Source organism: Lacerta agilis, chromosome 6 (genome assembly GCF_009819535.1).
Source record: "Lacerta agilis isolate rLacAgi1 chromosome 6, rLacAgi1.pri, whole genome shotgun sequence".
In the NCBI taxonomy this organism is placed as follows: Eukaryota; Metazoa; Chordata; class Lepidosauria; order Squamata; family Lacertidae; genus Lacerta; species Lacerta agilis.
Window position 1 is genome coordinate 39,171,977 of NC_046317.1, and position 23,847 is coordinate 39,195,823.

Below are 23,847 nucleotides of genomic sequence, written 5' to 3' on the forward strand. Positions count from 1 at the left end.
GGGCGTAATTCCGATATCCTGCAGATTACCTCGATGGGCATGTCTGGATAGCTCAGTTGGCTAAAGCATGGACTAAGCATGGACGCACTAAGATGAACTCGCGAACTCGGGCAAGAAGGAGCGAGCAAGGATAGTTTTGCACCGCCACGTGCCGGCGTGCGCTACTTTGCACACGCGTGTCCCTTCCCTGGCCCTTGCACGCTCGCCGCCCATCCCAGCACCGAAGGGGCGGTTCCTCTCCGCCCGATCTGACTCAGGGGCTGGGCTTCCTCAGCCACCGGCGCGTTGGAAGGGCAATGACCGCGGCTGCCTTCAATCAGGCGCCCGGCATTACAGGCAACGCCGAGCGGCTGGAGAAGCTACGACGGCACAACGCGGAGAGGGGCGATCGCCGTCAGAGCTGGAGGAGCTCTTCCAGCGATGCAGTTGCTGAGACAGCAGCATCGTTTCCCGGGACAGACTCCGGCAGGTAGGGGGCATGGGGAGGATCCGGCTTTTCACCTGCAGGGGAGTGTGTATGCCTGCCTAATTGAGATGCTTTCAACTTGGCGTGGGTTGCAAAGGCAGAGCGCTGGTCTCTTTATCTAATTCCCGGCGGGGAGCTCTCTTTCTGCCCTTGGGTGCTTGCTGGAGCTGGGCGTTAAGAGCTCCCTGAAGTAGCCTACCTAAAGCGAGGCTGCCCTGGAAACATGCGGACCCGTGCAGTGGTTATTGCCTGCCGGCAATCCCCCCCGCCCCCCACTTTAGCGAGGCTAAATTTTGTTATATCGCTCTAAAACGCAGGTTGCAAGTTTTCGGCTTCAGCAGAACTCCTCGTTCAGCAGTTCAGGCGCTTAGGATCCCCCGCAAAAGTTAAAAGCACCCAAAGGCAGCGGGAGGGCAGTTCCGCATTCTGAGAGAGTGATGCGTTCTTCGCTAATCGTGCTGTTTCAACTAATTCAGAAATGCAACTTGCTTTTTTTTTAAAAACGAAGTTCTGCTGCAGTCTTGGCCATTGCGCTTTGTCAGGCAGAAGTGAAAGAATCAGCAGGAGCAAAATATTAAGAGTCCACCCCTCCCCCCCATGAGAAGACCAAGGGAAGCGTTGTAGGGAAACTTACATTCATCTATTAGAAAAACCTAACAAATCCCCAAACTTCCCATTGCTTCCAAGCTTCTAGCCACAACAAAATATTTCCCAGTCTTTCCCGCCTGGTATTTATTGTTCTCTGTAAAAATAAAAATAAAAAGTATCTGATTTACACTTCATTGGACAATAGGCTGAATGCACTAGCCAATACACAAGCCAATACGTTGCATAGATGTTATTTACGGATCCCCATGGATTTTAAGATTTATAAAGGAATTCTTCTTTTGGAATGTTTGATTGGAATGTGTACTGGGGTGTGAGATCAAGAAGGGCACATGCTGCTACATTACGCTTTCCATGGCTGTAAATATTTAATTGCCACCTTCTATTGGGGTTGAAAGGATTAATTTGATTTTGGAATTCCCACCTCCAAAGACTGGCTATTGGTGAGACTTTGCTAGCCACAATCTATGCAAATCTGAGTTTGCCTAGTTGAGGATAAAGATCATCCTATGGTCTAAATGGTCACGTCTTTCAGTGGCACCTCTTGATAAATTTATGCCATGCATGGTCAATATTTTTTTCTAATACTGAGTGATAGAATTATGGTAAAATGTTAAAAATGAATATATGAAATATTTTGGAAATAGACATCTTATTTCTTTATTTAAATTAGTTAGTAAATAGGATTTACTCTGTCTTGTTTATAAATCTATATCTAGTAGTGGGCTCTACCCTATAAAAGCTGATGCCACAATACATTACACATCTATTGTGGAGAATATTTTGACTACAGAATGACTGACACTGTAATCCCATAGATTTCTACTCATAAATAAATCCTATTGAGTAGGGTGTGTTCCTAAGTAAGTAGTTGCAGGATTGCAGCCTCATATGCATACTTCTCTGGAAACCCACAAATGTTACTGCCAGCAGAAGTGTTACTAGTCAGTTTGCTTACTTGCATTACTAGTCTGCTAGTCATTTATGGTAGACTGATGGTCCAAAATTGAAATCAACCAGCCAGCTGTCTTCTAGATTAGAAATCTTGTACTTTCTGATCATCTAGAGGTGATTTGTTGCTTGCTATAGGCAACTTGGTCTGTTTCCATACCTGACGTAAGTAAATAATGCTAATCAACATTTAATCTGTTGACAGACTTCAACATTTCTTGCTCCACTTGATGTAGGAGAGTTGGAAGGGGACCCCTCCAGTAGAGGGGCATCAATATGTACTATGAAGTGGCAGATTATCCGAAGTCCAGCAGCAGCAGCAGCGCGGCATTCTTTGAAGTCCTTGACAAACGCCAAGTCATGCCTATGAAGGAGCTGCCCCAAGGTAGCTGTTCGAATAGCAGTCGAGGTTTTTTGAATTCCCAGATGTCCTTTAAAATAACTGTCAGCAATGGTGGTGACAGCACTGAAGCTCAGCAGAGCCCACCTGAACTGCCAGTGCCTCTGCTAGATCTCTTTCCCAAAAGACCTAGCATATTTGAGAGACTCCCTATTCTGCAAAGGACACAAGAGACACGATGCCCTAAAACTGGCAGAGAGTATCTCCAGCAAAAGGGTGAGTAATGAAGTGCATGAACTGTAAAATATTTTATCTGTGGTCTCCTTTTCCTTCCTTGTTTCTCAGGATGCTATTTGCTTTTTTATTCACTTAATTTATTTGTTAGTTTGGCAGCTTTCCTTCACCTTCTCACCACAAGACAATTTAAACCAGACTTCCCTTGTAGATGGCCTAGTTAGTCATCGATACTTGATAGAAATAGCAAGACCAAGTTCTGAAAAAATATGTGCAGACCGTGCTGTATAGGCACCATGTCAGAAAAGAGAGAAAACACACTTACTTCTTCTTTGTTACATATTTGTGGGTGTAGTAAGGTTAGTTTAGTTAGTTATTGCACTCTCTCTTGATTTCAAGAGAAAACGAAACTGTCATCATCTTGGGTTTTTGGTGTTTGAAAACTAAGCATGTTATAGTCAGTATTGCTTACTTGAGAGACAAATATGGCCAAGCAAACTTTTTTACTATTTGGCTGTAAAGTTTCTGCTTTCAAAATGCCTCATTTAAGCTTCATTAATAATAATTTTGTGTCATCCTTTGTTGCAAGGTGCTGAACATATTTATTATTATAAGTTATTGTTTAAATCTTGTGAGTAGATGAGCAATTTTTTTCCATTCTACAAATGTGGAAGTGAGTCTGAGTGATGAGGACTGTAAAACAATGGAATTTGAAAGATAGATTTCCCAGGAGGAGGTCTGATAACATGTAAACGCGATGGGGCTTTTCAAATGTGTACATGGGCTGACTCTAATATGCTAATTCAACTCTGAAATTTAGGATGAAAGAAAGCAGTCTGATTTATCCAATGGAAATCTTCATAGCAAGAATGGGGAGTACTGTTCATAATTTGCAATGGGAAACAGTAATACCCAAAGTGGTAGCATTTGTTAGTGCTTCCTTCCTTTTTTGTACTAAAATGGCTGAAATTGAAGTGTGAGAACTCTCTTCGTTTCATCTCAAAAGAGATTGCCAATAGTATACAATTAAGGACAAAGTATTAGAAAAATAAAACACAATTAAAAACCTTCCAGAAAAATCCTTAAAAAGCAGCAAGGAAAACAAGATGTCAGTTTTGTCTCCAAGTGCCTGCTGAAATAAAAAGGTTTGCTTTCTAAAAATTTAATTACATGTCAGGTCTCAGGTTTATCTGCTGGCGCACACAGACTTATCACAAATGAAACTGTTTGGTGGGAGATAATATCTGTCTTCTAAGAAGTGATGTTATTGAAGGGATGCAGCAAAACGTAGCAGAGATGATAGCATCTAAAGTATTCACAAGGCTATCCTTGTGCAATGGCAATGTTCTTCATAAAAGCACTGCTTGAGCGAGAGGAGAGTTGGGAAAGAGGTATAAAGGATTATGAAGTAGGAGCCTCAAAGTATACATGTGGTGGCTTTGAACTGGTGATTTACTATACCTTGGCTCAGGTGGTTTTCAGCTGTCTTTCTGGGCAGCAGGTGGTCACTTAACTTCTGCAGTGGGTTTACCACAGGTGTTTCCAGAACTGGTGTAGTAGCCAGAAAAATTCTAAAGGATGCTGTCACTGTATCCATTTTCTTTCTTTTTACAGTATCTAAATCTAAATTCATCAACTTTTTAGTTGATGTGGCCTTCCCTTTGAATGTTTTGCTCGGAGTCTAGCATCTAGGTCCCAGAGGAAGAGCAGTAGGTACTTAAATGACTTGCCATGAAATTAAGTAAATTCTACATAAGTAATCTGCAGCTGAACAATCAAGAACAAGCCTTGGCTACGGATCATAGTTAAGGAGGGGAGAGAGCTTAAGCATGATCCTGTGTTTGGCGATAACACTATGCCCAAACCTTAGTGTAGTTGCTTAGTGCTTGTGCAAATGTGGTTTGGCTTAGTGCTTGTGTGAATGTGGCTATTAATCATCCTAAAATAATGTGTGAGCAAGTGAATGTTTATGGAGAGACTTATTTCAGGTGGGTATTCAAACCATTTTGCATATTCTAGCTCAATAACCATTACAGTAGCTTGTAAAGCTAAATATTATTTATTCATTTAAAAGCATTGGTGAACTGCTTAATATTTCAAAAATTATAAGCAGTGTAAAGTCTAAAAACAAAATATAATTAAAACATTAAAATTATAAACTGTTTTAACCTGTTTTTAATATAGTGTTGTAATGTTCTGTTTTAATGTTGTAAGCTGTCTTGGGATCTTAGGGTAAAGGATGGGTAATAAGTTAAATAATAATGATAATATAATATTAACAACCCACATAAAACATATTAAAGTGAATAAAACAGCAATCCATAGGATTCAGACGTGTAAGGCAGGGTGCAATCTTATGGGTCAGGAAAAGATATCTGAAGCAGTTGTTGGCTCCTGCTCACATATGGCAGAGGAAAAGGCATTCCACAGTACGGGGATAGTAGAAAAAATGCTTGTTTTCAGGCCACTGCTCTATGATATTCTGTAGGATGAGGTGCCACAAGTAGAATTTCCCCAGATGATGTAGGCAATCGTACAGGAGCAGGTGGACTTTCAAGTAACCTGTTTCTGAGTTGTTCGTGGCTTTATGCATTAAGAATATGCAGGCAATAACAATAAAAGTATCCATGGTATTGCTCATAGGAGGACTGTAGGTGAGACTAGCTAAGAGGTTCACAGCAGAGTTGATATTTGAACCAGGGATTTCCTGACTCTCACTCTCAGGCTCAGCCACTACACTATACAGTATGAGCTTCATGCTATGAAATCAAGGCGATTAGGGTGATATGCAAGCAACTTCTCACCATCTAAAATTAAAAATAAAATAAATATCTACACATTAAATTAACAGGCTGACTTCAGCAAGCTGAAGTTCAGCTATGACTGCTGAAATCCAGTTGTGGCTCACACGAACATTTACTGCTGAGGTACAGATTGTCCTGGAAAATTCACAGCAAAGGTTTGCTGATACCTCAAGCTTCGTAGAGCTAAAACATTTTGGGCAAATCCTGGGAGTCACAATATTTTGCTTGGCGTGCCTGTAAATATTTGAAGTTATATGTTAATAATAAAAGCAGTTGGTCTGCTAAGCTTTCTCAAAACATTTCTGAGTATTTGGGTATTTATGAGGACTTGCTCAGAAATGCTATCCGCTGTGGAAAAGAAGATCCTGAACTTTCTAAAACAAAAACAAAAAACCCCAGCCTGGCTGTTCTTGATGTCAGACTTATTCGGCATATAGGCTGCCTACCTTTGCTCTTCACCTGTGTAGGTGTGCTGCCTTGTAGCATTAGAGAATATGCCTTCTTTCAATTTTCTTACACAATTTATTCATAATAGTGTTTACGAAAATAAAGATATACCCACATTAATTAGAAGAAGCAACTCCTGTCATTTTGTAGGAGATAGTCTACCTTTTGTATGGGCTATTGTTGAAATTAATTCTATTATGGTGTTTTCTGATTAGAATAGATAATACTCTTCTGAGGTCTTGCAAGTATATGCTCTCTGTGCTCATACAGTACATAGACCCCATCACACTTGTCCACTGTCCTTTCATTGCCTAAACTTAGTGAAGACACTGAGTGAGTATAATGACATGGATGAAGAGAGATATTTTTCAAATAGAAATGGGAATCCTGGAGCAGACTGGTGTCATTTGCAGATAGTCCACTCATCCTTCAGCTAATCTCACACAGTCTTGGTGGAGGGAGACTGATTACCATTTTAAGGTAGGGGTGTGTATGTGTGTGATTTCTCCAGTACCTGTACTCAGAAAGGTGGTGTAAACTGAGAGTATTCCTTCATAGCTTGCTCCATCCTTTGTGCAACTTGTTACATTTGATTTCTCAATGTTAGTTTCTGACGCTCCATTTCAATAATGTTGCTGGCCAGTTGGCAGTCTGTTTTTTAACCAGCTGTGCCACACCAAGTGCTATTTCAAAAACAGGACCAGCTGGGTAGGGGGTAGAGTCAAGTGTTCCTATTGGATCAAATTCCCTCTACACATGCACTTACTAGAGGACTTGCTCAGAAATGGGCATACTCTACCAACTGTCTAAATGGCAATAAACTCTAGGTCGTGGGCTGCAGCCAACCACATCATAATCTTCTTCTTCCTTCAAACCTGAATTTGATTTTCCAGAATTTCTCATTATCAAAAGCTTGCTGGGACTGTCAGTCTAAACAAATAATACTGTTTTATGAGTTTCAAGTACTTGAGCTTTGTGGATCCTGCCAGCAACCCGTAATGGAAGCCTCAGAGATGTAAAATCATTAGTCTTATCATAGCTGCTGATTGTAAGACAATCTAATGAACAAACTCGCAGAAGTTAGCATGTGAAAATGTTTTACTAGCCTGTGTGTCTGCAGACTGTGTAGGAAGGTATTGCAATATTTCTAAATAATAGACATTCATAAAATGATGGAGATCTAGGGCTCAGGGAGAATGTTCCTTGTACTAATGTAGCAGTTCCCAAATGTTTATGTCCACAGAGCACTTGAAAATTACTACAGGTCCCAATGGACCACTTTATATTTTTTCTTCATGTTGCACCAATTATAATGTGCTGTGTTAGATGCTGCATGATTTTTAATTGTATTTTTACAGATCACAGATCACCTGAATGAAGTGGTCTGTGGACTAAAGTTCGGGAACCTGTGCACTAATGGATATGTGGCTAATATAATAGTTAGTCCCTACAGCCATATGAGCCATATGCAACCTGACAATTGCTATTGCAACGGATGCTGTGATGGAGTTTGCATTTGGGAAAATACATTCCTTTCCCACAATCCCAAAGATGATGAATATAAATTGTGTGCCACAAATTATTTTAAAATATGCATTTATTGCATTCAAATTGATTGGGTTTAAGGGCATCCAATTTCCCCCCTTAATGTAATGAAATAGCAAGAGTTCTCCCACTACCTTTTTTTGGCATGTGATAAGCCAAAGACCATTCAATCTAAATTCAATTCCAGTTTTGCCTTTAGGTTTAGACTTGAATACTTTTGAAGACTAGCTGCCAAGTTTTCTGCCCACTCTCTTACACTCTTAAGGCATCCAGTATGTGTGAATGCTTTCTTATTTGTACGACACATGCCTCACTGGTAAGCTGGCAAAAGGATCCCCCCCCCTTTTCTGTGGTTTAATTTGTGTTTTATTAAATGATGATTCATCACTGACAGTTACTGGGAAAAATACTGCTGTACGAAATAGCTCCAACTTATGCTGTTTCAATTTTCATGTGGTTTTGTGTATTTACGAATTGCAAGAACTTGTTCAAACCATTGCAAAGTAATGAGCCAAGCTCTATCTGGCCAATCAGTACATTAAAATAAATATTGTAAAGTTTGATGTTGCTGGTTGATGTCGATTGACCTTTTATATTGCTATGCTTGAATAGGTCTTTGATAGTTTTATATGATTTCCTAATAAAAACCACAGCAGTGGAATAAATCCGATTTGTAAATTTGTTTCAAGGGTTAGGCCAATGATTTTTTAAAAAATTCAAAGGGATACCTGATTATGAAGGATTTACAGATAATAGCAAGAATCTTGATGTAAGAAGAAAAATAATGTAATTCTTGTGTGCATTTGCATGTTTTACTTTGGGGAGGGAGGGTGGCCCTAAGAAGACATCAGCAAATAACATAAAACTAACTTTTAAATGCATATTTCAAATGCTGTTATTTTAAGCTCTTAAGGGGTTGAAGACTTGGTTTATTCTGGAACATTGCTGAATTATATGAAATGTGACTCTTGGGATCTGGTATTTTAATACTTAGTAGAAATATGTATAATAGTAGATGATGTATTTTGCCTGCCTTCCAGGTCTGAAGAAGTTAGGCATACTGGCTAAGACAAAGAGAATTCAATGTGTAAATCAATGACTAACCTTTCATAAAATAATAATCTTTATGTAATCATACAGTTTTACAAGTTATGGTACGTACAAGAGGATGAATATATGGTGCAACACCGAAGCCAAGTAACTTCCCAGCACATACCGTAAGGCCTAAACTTTACTGCCAATGTGTTCCAGTGATTCACCACTATTTCATGTTTTATGGAAGTGAGGTAGCTTAAAAACTAAAGCCACCAATCCTTGGGGAAAAACAACAACAACCCAACAACAATTAAAGTGCATCATAGAAATGAAATTTAATAGTACCCACTATCAAAGCCTAGGTTGCTTTTGGTTGCTTCAAGTAAAAGATCCCAATTGGTTTTGTTGCAAATATATTTTTCCTTGTTTAAGATTGACAGTGGCATAACTGCCAAATAAGAAATGAAACGCTTCTCTAGATGGATGTGCACTTAAGTTCTTCATGCTTAACGTGGTCCAGGTTTCTTTATAATACGTTTAAATTCTTTGGAATGTTGGATGCCTAAAGCTAAGCGCTTAATGATGTGCCGTTTCAGATATCTAGGAGCAGGTTTATGAAATGGGATATTTTGCTGGGAGGGATGAGTGGCACACTTCAGAGCTATTGGACCAAAGGAAGCAGAGCAGGGTGATGCAGTTTTCTTTAAAAAAAATTATAATAATAAACATCTCACATTGACTTACATCAACAAACATAATGCTTTTGAAAGTGATTTACATGAGAATAGGACCAATTCTGTACACATTTTAAAGTTCTTCTTGGATTTTGGGCTCTTCCTCTATCTTATCGCCGCAGCAGCTGGGTTTAATTTGACTCCAGCACTGAGGGCAAGGCATCGGTGAACCTCTGATAGAATTTGCTCTTTCCTGGAATTGTCCCATGTATGGTGAGTAACCCCAAAGGGAAACAGAAAATGGTATCGGAATAGCATTTGAACAAGGCAAGTTGTTCCTTAGCTTCTGCTAAAATAGACCACCCAACCTCCTTAACCCTTTTATATGAAAACCTTGGTTTGCCCTGTGTGTGCCAGGCAGATGACTTTGTGGTTTGTGTGGATTACAAAGAAGAATGAGATGGATGGATTTCCTACTGTTTCCCCAGGAGACTTTCTTACAATAGTATTTATACACGTGTTCAGGGTTGCTGCGACTGCTTCCATTTTAAATCAAAGGGAATTATTGTTGTCTTCAAAGAGGAGGAGAATTGAGCTCTGAGCACTTTGCGAAATCCTCACCCCTGATGGACTGGGGAACAGAGGCAGCAAATATGACTTCATTTTGTTCCTACTAAAATAAAGAGTGACTTTGCCATTGACGTCAGTGAGACAACAATATGGACTATGGGTTGACATCACTGGTTTCTTCACATTCAGCTTTGTTTTCATATTGCTTAATGAGGCTCTAAATAACTTCCTTGAAATTTTTCTAGTGCAAAAGCTGTTTTATACGCCACTCTAGTTTAGACTGGACTTGTAAAAAAACTAAAACACTTAGACACCCCCACCTAAAAAATATAGGCCTACTCCCAGTTAGTGGAGTACATTGGGTGATATTCATAGGAAGGATTTCTAGCTGGAGAATTTCCACACACCCACTTTTTCTCTTGGTGTTGCAACCTAAAGCTAAAATTGAGAGAGCAATGAGAAGAGTCTGCGTAGCTTTTATGATATCACATTATCCTTGCCTGCCTGCCTTCCTTCCTTCCTTCCTTCCTTCCTTCCTTCCTTCCTTCCTTCCTTCCTTCCTTCCTTCCAAAGAGGATGTATCAGAGATTACCTTCTTCCCTATAGACCCTCCTGGGTGTTAAGACCAGCATAGGGTGCCTTTTTGATAGTTCCATCTCCCTCAGAATTTTGGGGTGGTGCAAGAGCATTCTCTGTGGCTGCCCCTGGTGTGGAATTCCCACAGAAGTGTGCATGGACTCTTCAATCTACAGCTTTTGGTAATTCCACTTTACCCTGGCTTTTGACACCCGAGATGTGTGTTTTCAGGACCCACCCTATTCTTCTGAGGTAATAACTGTTATGATCATATTATTACTACTACTACTACTACTACTACTACTACTACTGGTTGGGTAAACTAGTCCAATGCATCTTTGAAGCCACTGTACAACCAAGTTACCTGCTATATGGGCTGCCACTTCTGTAGCGGTCCTCCCTATCCCTGACAGAAATACCTTAACATGAAAGCAATTCATGACGTGATATGATTTCCTTGTCCCCCCCCCAAAAAAGCTGACCCCCCCTTGTCTCTTTGAATTGTAAAGATGTTCCTGTTGCAACAGCTTTTTACCTTGCCACTAACATCACAGCCTGCAATTTACTCCAATGTTCTTTTTTCTGTGGGGAGACAAAAAAATCTAATGCGCAAATAACCTCTTTAGAAGCTGAGTTAGTCACACATTTTAAAGACATTCCAGAAATCCTGCTAAGCTCCATTTGAGCTTGCTCTGTTGACTGCTAAGTGAATCAGATGTTTGAAACTTTTTATTTTAGGGTTTGATTTTACATTTTGGTCACCAGAGAAACATTGGTTTTCCTGGGAAAATGCAGAGTTGGTTTCATTAAAGAAAAAATAAATCAATTTTACAGATATGAGGTACTTCTTATTTCCTGAGATGTTAAAAAAGCTCAATTGTCCTACAAAAGGAGTGTAATAAAGCAGAGCAGAAAGGATGTGCGGGAAAACGGGGGGGTAAACCGGTATTACATGAATAGACTCACTCTGAAGGGAAAACTGGCTGCAATAGGGTGAAGGAGAGAAAGGTATCCATGATGCATTGGGGTAGGGAAGAGAGAAAGAGGTAATGCCAGAAATAGTATATGATAGTATGTGATAAAGCAGTGTCAGGTGCGCAGAAAATATATGCATGGCCACCAATGTATGTGGAATGCAGTTACCACATCCAGTCTATGATTCTGTATAGGTCATTTAGCAATAGCAAATTGCAGTTATGGTGTATAGATGTGGGTGTGAGCTTAAAACCTGAGATCCAGCGCCGAGGGCCTTCTGTCGGTTCCCTCACTGCGAGAAGCAAAACTACAGGGAACCAGGCAGAGGGCCTTCTCGGTAGTGGCGCCCGCCCTGTGGAACGCCCTCCCATCAGAAGTCAAGGGAATAAACAACTACCTGACATTCAGAAAACACCTGAAGGCAGCTTAGGGAAGTTTTTAAACTGTGATATTTTAAATGTATTTTAATGTTTGGTGGAAGCCGCCCAGAGTGGCTGGGGAGACCCAGCCAGATGGGCGGGGTACAAATAACAAATTATTATTATTATTATTATTATTATTATTATTATTATTATTATTATTATTATTAAACCCATGAAATGCCAAGCCTAGGAAGGAAAAAAATACTGGTATATTATTTAATCCTATGGCAGGGATACACTTTCTTGTGGCTCCCATGGAAGCATTTTTTTTGGGGGGGGGAGGTTCTTTGAAGTTGTTTTAATTTGGTTTAGGGTCCTGGCATGTTCTGAAACTGGTAACCATAGTTCGGATGAAACATGAAACTGTGGGTAATTAGAGGCTTCCTGGTTTGATTGCTTGTACTAGGAAAGGAGGAGCAAAGAGTCTGCACTTTCAGGTATGTTTAATGGAGATAGGGTAGGCTGAAGCCAGCTCTATGAGATGTTTCTTTCTTATATAGTATGTCAGGCCATGCATTAACTGCTGCGAAAAGTTTCAACCAGATTTCAAGTCAGTAAGATTAATTTGCCTCCCACCCCATCACCATCTCTCTTAATTGCTACGTGTAAGGGGTTCTCAGAGTTCCAAGGGTATTTTATACCATAGTTGCCTAGTGAAGGAAACTGATTTTCACTGTGCAGTTCCTGCTATCGGTATCAACCCCAGAAGCATTGATGTGATTTCGCAGGTACCTTGCAGGCATGGTTCTTGGGTAATCACCATCTACATATCAACATTATGTAAATCGAAGTTGCTTAGGTATGCAATTTAATTGTGAACACTTAAAACATTTCTGAAGGTATAAAACAATACCTAGAGTTCCCATCTTTAAAACGTTTCAGGTCAAAGGACACACGTGTTTTTATTTTCTTATTTGTGGTATAATGTGTTCAAGGCAGATTTATGGCACAACCTTTGTTTATTGACTTGTACTTTTTCTGCATGAAACTAATGGAACATGACAGATGATATTTATGAGGCATGTGTTTCTGATTAAATTGCATTGGACATTAAAACCTGATAAAAGAACATATTTTAAAGGCCAGGTAAATGGAAAAGGACTTACACTGCCTTAATTGAAAAGTTTACACAGAAAAAGGCACTGCCTTTTGATTGACTATACCTGCTTGTAAAATTAGAATTGTTTCTAGCAAAGAAGGTGAATATGCACTTGTATGAAATGCTAGACAACCAATTGATTTCCTTTTTGATAGTCAAGTTTTAATTGAATCAGATTATCTAAATTGCACCATTAGCACAACAATGTTGTTCAGTGATTTAATGAGGCTCTCTTGCTTAATATGTTGTTTTCCTTTTGTGGAAGGGCTCTCCAGGTGGAGCAGTGGGTCACTGCATGTGGCTGTTAACCAGAAGGTTGGTGGTTTGAGCCCACCCAGGGAAAATTTGGGCAAGGATTCCTGCAATGCAGGGGGTTCAACTAGATAACCTTCCAACTATATGATTCTATGAAGGAGCTTTTTAAGTCCCTCCATTTTGCTTACAAGTGTCTGGAACAGTTGTACCAGGCCTCTGGGAAGTTCCAGTGGATGGTCCCAATCTCACGAGATCTCAGACAGCAGGGGTGATTCCAGGGGTTGTTCTGACTTTACATGATTCTGCCTTTATGTGCAGCCCCCAGGAACACAGTTGTCATGTAAGTTGTGATCACTCTGTACAAGAAAGTTTTCTAAGGTCAGGAAAAACATGGAGTTTTAAGGAAAATATGTTATAAGGCAAAAAAATAAAAATCCAGCCAATTCCCCAGTGGAGCAAAATTAGGCAGCAGCAAACCTGGGTTTGCCAGTTGGTCAAGAACCAAGACAATCCTGAATGAATGTATCATAAATAGTGCTACTTCCCAGTGTTGTGGACTACAACTCCCATCAGCCTTGACCATGCTGAAAAGGGCTGGTGGAGGTTTGGTGTCAAAGTACTCTTGCAGCCCACTTGGTATGAAAGATTGGACTTCCCTGGTCTAGAGGGTACCACATTGGCTACCCTATCCTATATGATACACAAGTTTGGTGCTTCAGAGTTCTCAAGACAAATAACGTGGTGAATTTAGGCTGCACTCACTTACCTGGCAGTAACTCAGTGGAAATTACTTCCAAGAAGGTATGTATAAGATTGCACTTCTAGCGCCAGCCACAGTTCTTTATCCCTATGGTACTGAATTTGCTGAGATCTGAATCTTCAGATCTCAGTCTTAAGAGATTTATAAGCTTACTGGAACAAGCAGGCTGTTTTGTATCCAGAGAATGTTTGTTTGTTTAACTCTGGTAAAGTTATCTGTTTTGTATTAGTGCTTATTGTAAGCTTAAGGAAAAGAAGTCAGATACAAAATAAAAATAAAATATGCAAGCCTACTTACATGTAGCATTTAATGTAACACGTAATGTAGCACTTAATTTAACACTTAAAAAATTACAGAAGAGAATGGTCTTAAATTTTTATTTTAGTCCAGATTGATTCCTGTAAAACAGAATTCCTTGGTTTTATTCACAAACTCACTAACCTAAGTTTGAATTGAAATACTTGATTGTTGCACACCAAGGTTTGTTTGATTGTTGACTCCTTTACACTGTGATGTTCTTTTTCTAAAGATGGTATAAAAACATTTAAAATTAAAAATAATAATTTTCTAATGAAGCAGCCAGAGCATGAAATAAATCTGGGACAGAACTTGACAGCACAGAAAATATGCATTGCTCTCTTCAAGGGCTTCCTCCAATATATAAAGTTTATCCCTCTATCGAGAGTCTAGACTACTGACCTCATTTTACTAGTTTATGATAGATACATAGATAAAAAGTTAAATACTCTTAGATAATCAGTTTTAAATTGATTATTTCTCTTCTCTCTTCTATTGTCTCTGTGGACTATCTTCTTACTGTGCTTTATTTTCATTTAATTTTCTTTACTTTTCTTGTGTAAATCTTGTGTTTTTAATACTGTAACCTGACCCAGGACCTTTGGGTGTAGGACAGGTAATACATAAATCAATGATGATAGGATTCCCACAGAGGTGTACCTGGCCACTTCACTGTACAGTTTTTGGTAAACCCTGAAATTGTATGTGTTGTGGTCTAAACCACAAAGCCTAGGGCTTGCTGATCAGAAGGTTGGCGGTTCGAATCCATGTGACGGGGTGAGCTCCTGTTGTTTGGTTCCAGCTCCTGCCCACCTAGCAGTTCAAAAGCACGTCAAAGTGCAAATAGATAAATAGGTACCGCTCTGGCAGGAAGGTAAACGACGTTTCCGTGTGCTGTTCTGGTTCAAAGCAACTTAGTCATGCTGGCCACATGACACGGAAGCTGTATGTGGACAAACACTGGCTCCCTTGGCCTATAGAGTAAGATGAGCACCACAACCCCAGAGTCGTCCGTGACTGGACCTAACGGTCAGGGGCACCTTTACCTTTACCTAATGTGGCCTTTGACACCTGATGCGTATACTTTTAGGACCTGCTCCATCTTTTTAATTGTTTATCATGTAGTATTTCAAATTCTTGTAACCCATCCTGGGACCTTAGGGTGAAGGGAAGATAAATTAAAACCATCATAATCATCCCCATCTAGCTGAGACTAGTAAAAGTGATTAGACTGGTGAGGAAATTTAGTAGGGCATTCTCAATAGCAGCTGCACAATTGCGATATACAGCCCTATAGCTGTAGAGATCAGGCAGGCCCCAACTGTTGTTTTGTTTAAGATGACTGAAAAACTACATAACTAGGAACTTAGTGAAAGCATGGTTGAGTTATTACTACTTTGTGCTGCTGATTCTAATAATGTTTGTCATGAGTAATTATATGTTAAAAGGTTTTATTAAACGAATTTGTATCTTGCAAAATTTATGCGGCTTCATGAAATATTTATTCAAAAATGATAAACCTCTAAAGATAAAATCTTTTTTTTTTTAAAAAAAGTTGTTTTTTCTGTATCTTTATTATACAATGCAATCTTAATACACTTGTTGCAAAATTATTGCTGTTATGTTGTAATTCCTACATATTCTGGAATATGGGATCACTTTGAGAAAGAGTATCTTTGGTGTTCAATATACCGGTACATTATTAAATGTGGCCTTTTATTTACCATATTAAGATGGCATCTTTCAGTAACTCGTTTTTGAAATATTTTACAACATATAGATGTGCCTTATACTACAAATAATAACCCCCCTTTTTAATAGCACTATTCATTTAGAAATTCATACGTCACTTTTCTTAAAATAAACTCAGCAGGTTATGAAAAAGTTCATAAAATATATTAAAGAGAAGTCAATATCAATAATCAATAATATTTTATATTATCCAGTGCCTCATTAGTGAAATGAATTCCCCAGGCACAAGAACTTTGATTTGTAGTGTCTAGTTTGAGCGGAGCTGTGTTTTCTGTAATTTGCTGTATTTCCACACTACTTTTGAATGTGTGTACAGTACTGCTGAGTTTGTAATAATTGTGCCTCTTCTACCGAAGCCTTATATTCCAAAATAGTAATAATCACCCACCCATAGTCAAGAAAAATAGTTGGCGCTTCCTAAGTGAAATTTGAAGTGTTTCTTACCCTATAGTTAGGTTCACACATGTATACATGGCTGACTGAAAATTGTGTTTACATTTGTATTTTATGTGTGGCCTTAGGCAAGGTGGTGTTTTTAGCAGATGGCCACTTTATTTTTGTGAGTCTGCAGTTAGCGTGGGTGAATAAATTTTCAATAACCTTCAGCTTGCTGTTGCTTCATCAAAGAAAAAACTTGGTGACTGCATTAAATAAAGGTTTTGAGATGACTGTTCTACCCACGCATGCATTACAGTTGGAAATGCAAACTGTTTCAGGCCAATGCTAATTAATTTTATTCCTGTGGTTCTTTCCAAGCATGCAGTGTGCTAAATAAGCATTTTTATGAATCCAAAGAGGGTTTGTTTAATAAGTTGGTACAGTTTGACTAGCTTCATAGCTGTCTGAAGCCTGCTGGGAAAAAGTAGGCTAACCAAAACTATCTGCTTTGTAGTCCCAAGACAAATCCCTTCTCTACTACAATTTGTCATTAAACTTATTGAGTTCTTGCAGATTAAGGCATGAAGTTGTAATTCACAGTTTATAGAACATTTCGCAGATTTCATTCCGACTTTTGGAGTGATGCTGACTCTCAAGTTCCAAGTGAGGAGAAAGATTAAAGGTCATCAGGAATACTGTTTTGAGGATGGAACTGTGACCAGAACTCATTAAATAAAACCAGGCAGTAGGATTTATATATTTTTTCAAGGCATTCTCCAGCCTGACAAATGTTTCCTGTAAATAGGTCACTGTGTTCTGTGTGATGAGGTTTGTGAACTGAAAAGAAAAAAGAAAAAACCAAAATTAATCCTGCATAACTGAGAACTTGTTGCTGTAAAATAGCGTAGGCTATTTCCTTTAGTAAGTAGTCTCATTCCCATTCAGCTGTACTGTTTCATGATGCATTGGGAAATGTGGAAAGAAAAATCTGTGTGAAAGAGGTGTTACTTTTAAAAAATCAAAAGAAATTAATATTGAACCTGTCAAAATATATGTGTAAGTTATGTTTTTGAGAGCATTTGATATTCATTAAATTGTAATAATAACTTTTTACATTATGGGATTTCCTCTGAATGCAAGGGAAAATTCACAGGGTTGGACTTGAGAGTAAAGTGTGTGGATGGGTTTGGCAAAAGCGGATTTCGCTGCCCTGTGACAGCCCTCATCTGAAAGCCTTCCCCAAGGATCAGAAGACCCCGTTGAGTGGAGTAGGTTGTGGTACAGGGGACTGAGAGGAAGTGGGGAATCAATGAAAGTTGAGTGGAGACATCTTCCATAGCTTTCCATGTTACTCTGAAGATGAATTATGGGGGCCAATTAACATGAGAGATGGGTGTGCCTATTGGTAAGATCCGGAATACGTATAGAAAGTGTGGTAATGACATCATTTTTCTTATAGAAAGTCTGCCCAACCCTTAGTATGTTAAAGGTAAAGGTAAAGGGACCCTGGACCATTAGGTCCAGTCGTGTCCAAATCTGGGGTTGCGGCGCTCATCTCTCGTTACTGGCCAAGGGAGCCAGCGTACAGCTTCCAGGTCATGTGGCCAGCATGACTGAGCCTCTTCTGGTGAACCAGAGCAGCGCACAGAAACGCCGTTTACCTTCCCACCAGAGCGGTATCTATTTATCTACTTACACTGGTGTACTTTTGAACTGCTAGGTGGGCAGGAGCTGGGACCGAGCAACAGGAGCTCACCCCATCGCGAGGATTCGAACGGCTAACCTTCTGATCAGCAAGTCCTAGGCTCTGTGGTTTAACCCATGTTAGCTTTGATCAATTATTGAGCTTAGTTATTCGATATTTTATCAAGGAATTAAAATTCTATTTTTCTAGTTTGGATAGATTCTTAGGTGTATTCACTCCCAGGTATTTAAAGTAGGCATTACAGAATTTCAGGCCAGTTGTTTTGTGCCAATGCAGTTGTAGGTTTGGCAGGGTGTGTAAACACACATCAACTCTCTTTTGGTGACGTTAACAATGGACACAGATACCTTGCCATATATAGCAAATTAGTGCATAAGAGCAGGTTTCAGGATCAGAAAAGACTAGCAACATATTGATAAGATTAGGTCTTTCAAATAATTCGAAACTTTTTACGTTGTCATCTGCTTTCAGTGCCAAAGCTAGGGATTCCATGGCCAGGGCAAAAAGCAGGAAAGACAGTGGGCAGCCCTGCTTCATGCCCTGGCCAATTGGAAATATTGAACAGCATTTCTCATTCACCAAAACTTGGGCCAGTGCCACATAATCTAAATTATAAAGCATATCAACCCAGGATGTGCTAATACCAAAGGAATGTAGACTTGTAGATATTGCTAGTTTAAATGATCAGTTGCCTTGACTGTGTTCAGCATCAGGAGAACAGTAGGTTCTGGATATGATTGACAAAAAGTAAAATTGTATTGAGAACCCTTCTAATAGGGAAGGCTGTGAATCTTTCTTATGAATCTGACTTGGTCATGGTGGACAAAGTTGGGTAATTTTTTTGAAAGTCTGCTGATCACTATGCCTGTAAATAATTTAGCACCCACGTTAATCAGTGAATTAGGGCTATACAATTCAACTTGCTCAAGATCTTTCTGTGGTTTGGGTTTAACTGTGATAACAGAACAAAATAAAATAAAAAATTCCTTCCAGTAGCACCTTGGAGACCAACTAAGTTTGTTCTTGGTATGAGCTTTCGTGTGCATGCACACTTCTTCAGCACACGAAAGCTCATACCAAGAACAAACTTAGTTGGTCTCCAAGGTGCTACTGGAAGGAATTTTTTATTTTATTTTGTTTTGACTATGGCAGACCAACACGGCTACCTACCTGTAACTGTGATAACAGAGGTACTCCAGGTTTCAGGAATTTGGCCTCTATTATGTATGTCAATAAACAATTTCAGAAGAAAAGGTGAGATATGTTCTGAAAACTTTTTATAAAATGATTCCTGGTGAGTCTGGTTAAATTTTGGCATTTTATTTTATTCAAATATTTTTATGAAGAGTTGGGAGAGTCCAATAGAACAGATTCAGAGTTTTGTTGATAAAAAAATTAAATCCCCCCCAAATGTCTTTTTGTCTATTTTTTCACCTTTCTGTACTTTAAGAGATGTGATTGTTAATAATGTAAAAGTCATACTATGTCAAATGTTCTTTTTAAAGTTAGCCATGTTTGTGTACACACTATTGCATACACAAGGACTTCAGGCACATACTTTATAAGGCTGCCAACACTTTCATAAAATCTTCATTTTTCATTAACTTGTTGCCTTAGGCTCTGTATACTAATGCAATTCCTCTAAAACAGGAAGCTAGGACTCTGTTTCCCCTGTGGTTTCACATTGGAGGGGTAGGAGTATGACAGGGTAAAAAGAAAAATTGACATCAATGAACTGTTCCCCCCTCCCCTTGGGTATGGAAGGGACGTCCTGTGCCAAGGAACACACTGTTTTAAGGTAACAAGTCTTTTTCTTTGTTCACTTTGGGAAGAGACAAATCCTACTAATCATTAATTAGGTAAAACTTTTCTTGAAACCAAAGAACCAGGTTTTTGAGCAGTGCAAAAGCTATCTCCCTTCACCCCCACAATTTCCCCCCTTCTGCAGGTACTGCTGCAGATCAGGGGAACCCTTTTCATAACATGCTGCAAACTTATCAAAGCCAACTGTCCATTTGAAATTGTGCTAAATTGTAATAGTAATGCAATAAGCTTAGCCCAAAAATAGAGCATTAGCAGAGTGGTAACATGATATTTGAAACTATAAAAGAGATTTTAGCATTTAATGAGTTGAGCAGTATTTCATCGGTAGTAACGAAGGTCTGCTTCAAAGCTGTATAAGTGAAACACTTAATTTTATTTCTTATGTTGACTTGTTCATGGGCCCAAAGGACCAGGCAGGAAAAAGTTAGAGAGCCTTATATTACACTATAATTGCTTGAAGAAAGAATACCATCTATTTCTTGTTATCCATTAGCTACTTCCAGTGTTAATTGTTAATAAGCTCATACAACTCCCTTCTACAGCATAACCCGTTCAGAAATCAGTTATTTTATTTTAGGACACCACCACACACTTTTATACTATTTCATAATGGTCTTTGCCTAAATGTTTAATAACCATTGTGTATTAGCAGAATGGGCATATGGACTAGGATGGTATGCCAGAGTGGGATGACCTATATTGTAGGCCAGGGGTAGGGAACTTTTGACATTCCAAATGTTGCTGCACTAAAACTCCCCAGGATAATAGAGTGTAGCTCAGCGGCAACTGGAAGGCAAAAGGTGCCCCATCTGTGTTGTAAGTGGTGCGGGAGTGATGGACAGTTTATCATTGTGTACTCTGTACATTTGATACCATAGGGTTTTGCCCTGTGTAGGCCACCACTCCCCTGCTTCCTCTTTGGTTAGTGGTAGAGAATTCTAACAACCATGTGCCTAATTGCACTTGATGCTAATATTTACATGTAAGCAGGGATTGCAACTTTTGGCTCTTAGCTTTGCAGCTCATCCTGCGAGTATCCAATTAGTACAGGTCTGAGAACATGCATTTTTCCATTAATGTACCAAACACTAAATAATATGTTGGATTCATGCAGAAATTTATCTCAAACCCTTTTGTAGTCATGACTGCAAGAATGGGATGAAGTTATGTTTCTTGGAACTGCTACTATAAGCAGTGTGCGCGAAGGTGTTGTGAAGTAGCCATTTGTGTTTTACAACGTTACTCTGATAATGAAATATGAATGAGTGAAAATGCCCTCTGTACCTTTACAGGGATTATTTCCCTCACCACTGAGTACACAACCACCACCAGACAACCAGGTCTTTGCGTCAGAGGATGACGTTTTTAGACAGATCTCGGAGCCCTGCCATACCTTTTTCTAAAAATTAAACACTGCTTGCAGAGGAAAATCAGCAGGAACCAAGGAAGGGCATAAGTGCCAACCACTTCCATTGAAATATTTTCAAAAAGAAAAAGTGAATGGCCTTTGAGGGCACAGGTTTGAGGCTGAATCTGTCTTTTTGCCCATATTTTTTCTTTGAAAGCTTTTGTCTTTTTATGGCTGCAGTCCTAAAAGCAGTGGCCTCAATCCAAAGTGAGTTAGTTCCACTTCATTTCCTTTACAATAAACATGGCTTGTTACAATTAACTTACTCATTAATTTCAGTTACAGCTATAGGTGGAACAGCTGGGGAAGGAAGGGTTTAAAGCTCACCTCTACCCCTCCCCCACATACCTGATACTCAGGTTGGAATCCAATGACACTTTTAGCACCATGTCTATTTCAATCCTCCCCCACACCTGCTATTAAATTTATAATGAAATGTGATTTTCATCAGATCTGCTTAGAAAATGAAACAAAAAGCACAGCATGGGAAAAACATTTCGGACCACTCCACTTTCATCAAGGAAATTCAGATACACAGAAGTGCCATGTACTTCCTTGTACTATTATATACTGTGCCATGTATATTGAACTTCTATATATCTGAATTCCTGATGGACCATAGTGGTCCAAAACGTATTGGACAATAAGGGTATATGCAGACATGGGAATTTTTTCATTAGTTTTCCTGGTTATTTACCTATATATTAATTTTGTTTCGTAAGATTTATATACTTCTTGATTGTAATAAAACCTCAAAGTGGCTTACAAAAAGAATAAAACAAGATTTCAGTGAAAGACAGCATTTAAAACATCAACAAATTAATTAAAATCATTGATTCAAAGTCAAGTTAAAAATCAGATTAAAATGCATGTCAACATTCAACATGTCAGAATACGCTTGTACAAACAAAAACATTTTTAGCTGAAAACAGGTGCTGAATGCACTATGATTCCCAGGAAAGAGGAACGGACTGGCAAAGAGTTTAAGTTTGTAGTGTAGATATTGCCATAACTCTCACATTTAACTGGCCAAAAAACATTTTTGTGAGTCAGGTGAATCGTATATATATATCACTAGACACTGTATATACAAAGGGCATTACATTAATTCAGTGTTCATTTTTTAAATTTAATTGATATTTATACTCCACCTCTTCTGCCTAACTGTGGTGCTTAGAGCAGCTATTTGCTCTTCACATATAGATTATCACATTTGCGCCACTAGAATGAGCCATCAGTTCTTCATTCCCAAGTTTAGCAACATATTTTGCCTGTTGCTTTCTTACCTGGCTTTCTGTGACTAGACATAAGTACCCTACGTGTGGGTATCCCATCAAATCTCTGCAGCCTTATTTATCATTTTATTAATTCCATTTTATGTTCAAAGAGCTTTTATAACCCATTTTATCCACACTTGAAATCCTGGAGAGATTATGACAAGCCCAAGGCTACCCAGTCACTCTGAGCTGGGATTTGAATTAAGTCCAATACTCTCCATGCCCTGGACCTTTCAGGATGTAGAACTTATACGGTTCCCACGGTCCCTTCATTTACCTCACTGAAAACTGAGTGGAGTCTATGAGTCTATGCTGCTCTGACATACTGTCACAACCATTATTTAAAGTTTGTTTGAGATACACACACACACACACACACACACACGACCTAATGTTTCCTTACCGTGTGTGTGTGTGAGTGTTTAATTTAGTTTTTCATATGAGATAGAATGTCCAATTAGTTATGATGTCATGGTCTACTGCTAATATAACTACTCCAGGTGGTGTTACTGTTTCACAACCAAAATTCTATTGTGGTTGTTGGGCAATCCTTTTGGTATAAACTGATACAGCACCATTGTCTCACCTTGCTTTTGCGGAGGGTGTGGCTTGTGATGGATATGCTGGTGATAGATGAGATCCTTCCCCATGATCCTCTGTTATATGAGACATTGTAAACCAGCATTTCATTGGTTTGAAAATAGTGTATAGCAATTGCTATATCTCAGATGGAAGAATATACCAAGTAATAACATTGATGAAGAACAGTCAGTTAACAATAATTGTATTGTTGTTGTTGTGTTTAGTCTTTTAGTCATGTCCGACTCTTTGTGACCCCATGGACCAGAGCACGCCAGGCACTCCTGTCTTCAACAATAATTGTAAAGGGTAAAAATACCATAACATCTGTCTATAGACTACAGAGACAGATGAAGGATTCCCCCTCTCCTCACTACTGCTAAATATCAAACTTGCATATCCCTTGGTCCTGACTTATTGGCAGCAGGTTCCATGGCTAGTTTGGGCCATGACTTTGGGTGGTTGAATATAACGTCCCAGTACAGAATATAACAACAAATACATCACATTACTAACATACATCTATCTTTCTGTGACAGATGGTAATCACAGTGTGCTTTGATCTGCTTTTAAGACATATATCCAAGAGTTCTTTTTGAAAATGTAGCCTAGATGCTTCGGCACAGGCCATTTCCCCCAATCTTGAGCTGCTTGACAAGGTGAGCTAACGTTAAATCTGTTTTAGAAAGAAAGTGGTTGTTCAGATGGATCTACTGCATTACTGAAGTAATAGTATGCCTAGCAGCTTTTTAATGCATTTTTAAAAACAATCCTTAACATGCCCACAACAGGGACAACCCTGCTTTTCTGTGCATTTTCAAATTAAAGCAAACTATTTCCTATGAATACTTTTATTGTTTGCTTGAGC

At 39.0% G+C, this 23,847-nt stretch overlaps 1 protein-coding gene across 4 annotated transcripts in view; it reads left to right on the forward strand.

Moving 5' to 3' along the window:
- The first annotated feature begins 277 nt into the window (after positions 1–277).
- The window catches only part of GLIS1 (GLIS family zinc finger 1), a 178,857-nt gene continuing 155,287 nt past the window's right edge, over positions 278–23,847 (forward strand). For all 4 annotated transcript variants that reach the window (XM_033152089.1, XM_033152091.1, XM_033152088.1 and 1 more), the window contains exons 1-2: positions 278–469; positions 2,229–2,639. In XM_033152089.1, coding sequence (XP_033007980.1) covers positions 2,300–2,639 — 340 coding nt within the window. In that variant the 5' untranslated portion in view covers positions 278–469; positions 2,229–2,299. The remainder of the gene's footprint in view (positions 470–2,228; positions 2,640–23,847) is intronic.